Source organism: Anser anser (genome assembly GCF_964211835.1).
Source record: "Anser anser genome assembly, chromosome: 16".
Lineage (NCBI taxonomy): Eukaryota > Metazoa > Chordata > Aves > Anseriformes > Anatidae > Anser > Anser anser.
This window is the reverse complement of record NC_139737.1, coordinates 14120166-14126423: the sequence shown is the minus strand read 5'-3', so window position 1 is coordinate 14126423 and position 6258 is coordinate 14120166. Positions and strand designations below refer to the sequence as shown.

The 6258-nt window shown below is 42.5% G+C and overlaps 1 protein-coding gene across 1 annotated transcript in view; it reads right to left on the bottom strand.

The window, feature by feature from the left end:
• Positions 1-2707: 2707 nt before the first annotated feature.
• The window catches only part of LOC310882624 (uncharacterized protein), a 46319-nt gene continuing 42768 nt past the window's right edge, over positions 2708-6258 (bottom strand). The window contains exons 4-5 of the mRNA XM_083801614.1: positions 6156-6212; positions 2708-3781 (exon numbers count right to left, since the gene is read on the bottom strand). Of these exons, the coding sequence (XP_083657740.1) occupies positions 3737-3781; positions 6156-6212 (102 nt within the window). The 3' untranslated portion in view covers positions 2708-3736. The remainder of the gene's footprint in view (positions 3782-6155; positions 6213-6258) is intronic.

The window sequence follows — 6258 nt, the reverse complement described above, 5'->3', positions numbered from 1 at the left end:
ATTACTTTGAAAAAGGTAACATTTTCCCAATTAAAACCATTCCGAGAACTTTAGTTAATTATGTAGGTATTCTTCTCTCTCTTCTTCCCTTTATTTCTCTCTCTCTCTTTTATTAAAGTCCATCAGGGCTCATGACGTGTGGGAAAGTGCTAACATTTGCAAATTGCTGTTTATGATAAATGAATTGTGGAAACTCAGCGCCTTGGTTGGGGCCCGGCTAGATTGCAAAGCACCAGCATCTCCGGCTGCTGCAGCCCTGACCCTGACTTTACACCCATTGATCACAACTGGTGCATAGCCATGACCACCGAATGCATACATTGTAGCTGGGGGACTTGCTTTTCCCATAGTATTTCATCATCGTTCCACATCACGAGCGCCATAGTAACCTTTGGCATGCCGTCCTGTAAGACTAATACCTGCAGGAGATTTCCTCTTGCCCCAGTAATCACTGCTTCAGCTGCTCCATCTTTAAAAAACCCTTAGTCATTAACCCGGCTTTGGTTTTCAAAAAATACCCGTTGATTTCAATAGTGCCAGGAGGGGAAGGAATGGCTGAGCCTGTTGGAAAAGCAAGCCCTAGATAATTCTCACATCCATCTATAACTTCCTATGGCTTCCCCTAGAACTTCCCTTTGAGACAGAAATTTTCAGCATCTTTTCTGGATGTCAGTTCCAGTGGTCCTCAAAGTTGTATAAGGAAAGAAAGAAAAGTACATTTAAGGAAACCATGGAGTGACGTGCAGCGTGTGCTCCCACCCTTGCTCTTCATTCTGAATGCTCAGAGTGCAGGAGTGCCTACAAGAGCTCAAAGCAAAGCCATGGGCGGGATGGCACAAATATATAAGGGTCAGCCTCTACCCCATGAGTGAGAGAAAGCGTGCAGGTGAGATGTGCAAAGTCAGCCAGGGAAGTGGGACTGCATTGCAGCCTTGTGCTGAGGAAGGGGCAGGAGGTGCTGGTGGCTACCAGGAGGTGCAGGTGGCTACCTTGGCTGGAGGCAGTGGTGGGACGTTATCTCCATTCGGCGTCACAGGGTGTTTTGTGTTGGCTTTAGGGACTATTTATGGTTTCAGGGAAAACATAACTGAAAGGAATGCAGACCTCGGCAGCTGCACGTCAGCTGAGATTCCTACACAGGGAAATTTTTTCCATTCACACTTTGGAGTCTGCGGCCAGGTCCTGATCGTGCTTTAATGAAAACAATGCCCAAAAGTCAAGTGCATTTTTCTGACTGGCACATGGATGTGCTATTTTATCTGTAGACTCTGACAGATAATGCTGAGCAGATAATGTAAGGAAGTGCGTGCACGTGTGTGTCAGCTCGTACACACACAGCAAAAGGCAAAGCCCTTAAACAGAGCATCAGATGTGAAATCCACCATCTATGATCAAGTCTGGGTAAGAGATGCTAGCGTCCCAAAGAGACACAGAATAATGAAGTTATGGAGAGCTGGGAAATATTGGTATTACTTTATTATGGTGTATTGAAGAGAGCTTGTGAGCTAGTGCTCTAAGGGTTGTATTCAATAAAAAATAATACCTCTGGTTTCCGCACAAGGCCACTGAAGTACCAAAAAATCAATTTCAGTCATTGAATTGGACCCTAAGGTGCAGCAAAATGGGTAAGATTCACAACAGGGCAGGAAGGAAAAGATGTATGGTACCTGGCTGCGGAACATTTCCCCATTTCACTACTGGTTTTGACCTGCACACCTGCAGGACAGACGGAGCACCCCACTGCCACCCCAGACATTGCCCACTGCCATGACCTCCCTGCCCCATGGAGAAAGCCTTCTACCTTCTCCCCTGTGCTAAAACTCCATCAAAACAGATGGATTTGGTGCAAAACCCCCAGTGGGGGGTGTGATGGGCAAGCCATGACACTGTGGCTGTGCCTCGGGAGGCTCTGAAGGCAGCTCAGCACTTGGTGCCCTTGTGCTGACCCAGTGCTTTGGCTGAAATGGGCTACTTTTAGTTCAATTTGGGGAGGTCTTTGACCAACACAGAAATGGAGGTGAGTTGGACGCCTCTGCAGAGATCGTCCCAGCACACGTCAGATGTGAATAATGTGAGGGGTGTGGAAATTGGTTTTAAAATCAGATTTGAACAGAGAGGTAAAAAGTATCTGAAGAGAGAAATGCTGGAAAACTCCTGCCAGAATTGGTTGGCATTTTCCAGGAGCTTGGTCACGAATTCAGTGTCTGTGTCAGTTCTCTCTTGTCTTTATTAGTGCTCTGAAGCACGGGGTCTGAAGAAAAAGTTATTGAATTTTCACTAAACCCTTCCTACACGCAAAAGGTTTTTCTGCTTTAATGTTCAAAAAAGTCCAAGTCACAGCCACCACCTCTAGCATGTGCCCATATCTTTTCTCATTATAGGCTGAGGTCCAAAACCAATATGAATTAAATAAATATCCCACTGAGAGCTGTACTTTTGAAAACAGCCTTATTGCGGTGCAGATGTGTGCTATCTAAAATGGGCTTAAACATTTTATTTATATATATATATATTTAAATTAAGAAAATAAAATAAAATCTAAATATTATCCTGGAAGGAAGTGTTTGCACTGGTGGATGTTTGATTTTCATTTTTCTCCCAGCATGCTCTGTCCTTTCATCCTATAATGGTTCTTCTCTATTAATCCTTCTCAAAATCCACAGGTAGAGATGCTTATTGATAGAAGTCCAATGTGTATCTCAGTTTACAAAGGCATATTAAAGGATACAAGTAACATATTTCTCTTGATGTCTTCTTATTAATGCAATTCCACTCAGAACATTTTGGCATAAGAGGCATTGCCAGATGGAAGATAAAACTTCACTTTTATGAGTATTTTAAGGAAGAAAACATTTGGTTTGCATCAGTTCTAAATGAATAATATTTATTGCCCTAATGATTTGTATTTTATAAGCAGGATAACAAAAAGCACTGTCAATTACTTAGTATTTTAACAAGGTTTAAAAAAAAAAGTCTGATAACATCGAGTCATTTTAAATGATCAAGTGCTTTTAATGCTAAACTGTAATAACCCAAACCGATGGGTTGTTTACATAATAAAAATAAATAAACACTGACCACAGCTTGGTTGTATTTATGGATTCTGTCATTTGTTACCACAAATCGCAGCTCACAGCATGCTTTGGGGAACCCAGTATGTTACAATTACAAACACATCAAACGGGCATGTTTGGGGCTTGGCGCACATCGTGGTGTGGGGATGGGGGGTTTCAGGGCTGCTCCCGGCTGGGTTTGGTGAGCAGTGGGGAAAATTCTGCAAGTCTTATTTTCCCAGGACATCAGCAGGTCTCCTGCGGTCTGTGCTTACAAAAGATAATCTTCCTCTGATCTTTACCCATCAATAATTTGTTTATATTTTTCTCTTTCCTTTATTGTAGATTGTAAAATTCCATATTTTTTTCTTAATTTGCATGTTTACCTCCTGCTGCTGAACATATATATACACATTATTTAGTGCTATTACAGGCATTTAAATATAAAATCAAATCAACACAGTGAGGGAACTCTCCCATTTTGGTGAGACCATTCCAGTAGAGGGGGGATGAGGATGTCCCAGAGCTTGCAGTATCATCCATGGGAGCATGAAAAACAATCTTACTGCACCGCAGGTAAGATTTTGGAGGTGTAGTTGGTCCTGCTGGAAGCTCTCTCTCTGTCTGGCCAAATACACGGACACTTGGCTTCTCATTGAGCTGGATGTTTTTTCCAATTCCCTTCAGATCAAGCATGAAGGGCTAGATGATGTTTCCCATTTTGGATACTGGAAGGAAAGCAAAAGGAGACCTTGAACACTGACTATGTTAAGGTTCTGTTGAAATAACATCAGATTTACTCTGACATATTCCATGGGACTTAATATTGATTTTCAAATAATCTGGAACGCTGTTTTTATAAACAATTATTGGCAAGGGAAGGCGTTGTTTTTGGAAGCTCTTGTATGTACAGTAAGGCTTTATTTCTTCTTGTTTTGAAGTGCGGCACGTCTTTTAAAAAATGCTGTTCAGGAAACATCTGCTGTCAATTAAGGAGTAACACATTAAGGCATATTAAAGTGCACTCTTATTAGTGTTTCGGCAATAAAAAGAAAGGTTTTCTATTTGAATCATATGTTCTTTAACACATCTGCCAGCCATCTGAAACTTGCAAATGTTCCTCAATAAAAACGTCTTCGTAACCTTGTAAAAACTTAGTAATACATAGCACTCTTTTTTTTTCAAAAATAATAATAAATAAATAAATCCCTTTACACACTGAGTCCAGGTAATTCTCAAACAGGTTATTGGGCTGATGCTGGTAGTTTTCAACAGTGATGAGGCCTGTGGGTGCTCTCTCCAGTCAGTCCCGTAGAACCCTTAAAGGGGAGCTGATGGAAAGGCAATTTTCACTTTTTCATTTTTATGAAAATGGACAAGCAGAAAGTCTTCCACAGAAAAAAATGACTCTTTAGCAAAAAATAATATAATAAAGCATTTGGACTGGGAAAAAAGTATTTGGTTTGGAAAGGGCCTGCTATGTGTTAACAAACAGTAGTTTCTACGTCTTGCACTCCCAGCTCTGTTCAGACTACCTTTCCCATGGCACACTGTGGTCTCTTGTTGTTCAGCAACGTTGTGGCTGCGTAGCAAATATATGAGCCACAAGGGATCATTTGTTCTTAAACTGCTGTGATTTCGGAGCGTAAACTATCCCAAGCTCCAGAAAGGCTCAAGAGACTTGAAAGCTGAAGTCTCTTACTAAAAATGGTGGAAAGTAATAATAAATTGTCCAGAGAAGGGCAACAGAGCTGGTGAGGGGTCTGGAGAACAAGTCTTACAAAGAGTGGCTGAGGGAGCTGGGATTGTTCAGCCTGGAGAAGAGGAGGCTCAGGGGCAACCTTATCGCACTCTACAGGTACCTTAAAGGAGGCTGTAGCGAGGTGGGGGTTGGTCTATTCTCCCACATGCCTGGTGACAGGATGAGGGGGAATGGGCTAAAGTTGCACCTGGGGAGGTTTAGGTTGGATATTAGGAAGAACTTCTTTACCGAAAGGGTTGTTAGGCATTGGAATGGGCTGCCCAGGGAAGTGGTTGAGTCACCATCCCTGGAGGTCTTTAAGAGACGCTTGGATGTAGAGCTTAGTGATATGGTTTAGTGGAGGACTTGTTAGTGTTAGGTCAGAGGTTGGACTAGGTGATCTTGGAGGTCTTTTCCAACCTAGATGATTCTGTGATTCTGTAATTCTGTGATTGTTATTATTATTTTTACCAGTAGGACCATGGAGATGACACAGTTATCCATGAACACAGGTAAACGTGGTACTAGATATTGGTGTTTAGGCACCTGACTACTTTTGAATCAGCTGACAATAAAATGGGGATAATTGGGCAGGGTAAGAGCACATCATTGTCACCAGTCCACCTGGAGAAACAACCTAGGCCACCTCTAGGAAACCCTAAGAAATGTTCTTGAGATCAAGAAGGCTGTGAGTGGTGTAGTGTGGGATCCCACCACAGGGACATGATGGGAATGGTGCAGAAGGGTCTGCTACACTCTTGGCCATTTCCTGTGAAAGGAGGGCACCAGGAAGGCTTGGCTGCTGCATGGCCTAAGGAAAATCCTGGGCTTGGCATCTGTGGGCAGATAATTGTCTGCTTTTGCCGCTGAGGTTGCTGTGGCTGGTTGGCCACAGCCAGGACTGTGCATAGAGACTGACAAATCTGGCACACAGATTTGAAGAGAATCACTCGTCCACCAAGTACACTTTATGCCTGATTATCTTTAAAATTCCTTGAGAAAATATCAACCTGATCTTAAAAAGGGTAGGAAAGAATGAAAACCTGCCTAGGTAAAGAATCAAACATTTTGATTGCTTTCCTTCTGCTACTAAGTGCTTTTAAACTCAGATCCCAAAGGTAGGGAACCACTAAAGGAACTCAAGCACAGCTAGTTGGTTTGTTTTCTGATACCTTGAAAGTGATTGTTACTGCATGGATCAAAGCACCAGCCAATAAGCAAAGGAGATTTCCAATTTCTGCATTTTTAAGGAGCTAGTAGCTGTTGTTACTGGCTGGTGCAGCATCTAATGTTCGGTGATGGATGCATCTGCTTGGCAAAACAATACAGATCTGCCTAATTAGATGCTGTATGAGACTGACCTGCTTCTGTGACTCCAGCATGCCGATCTTCTTGCTGAAGGATGATACTGTTCTTCCCTAGAAAATCACAAATCAAAGCTTGAGCATGCTGGTTTCTAACAGC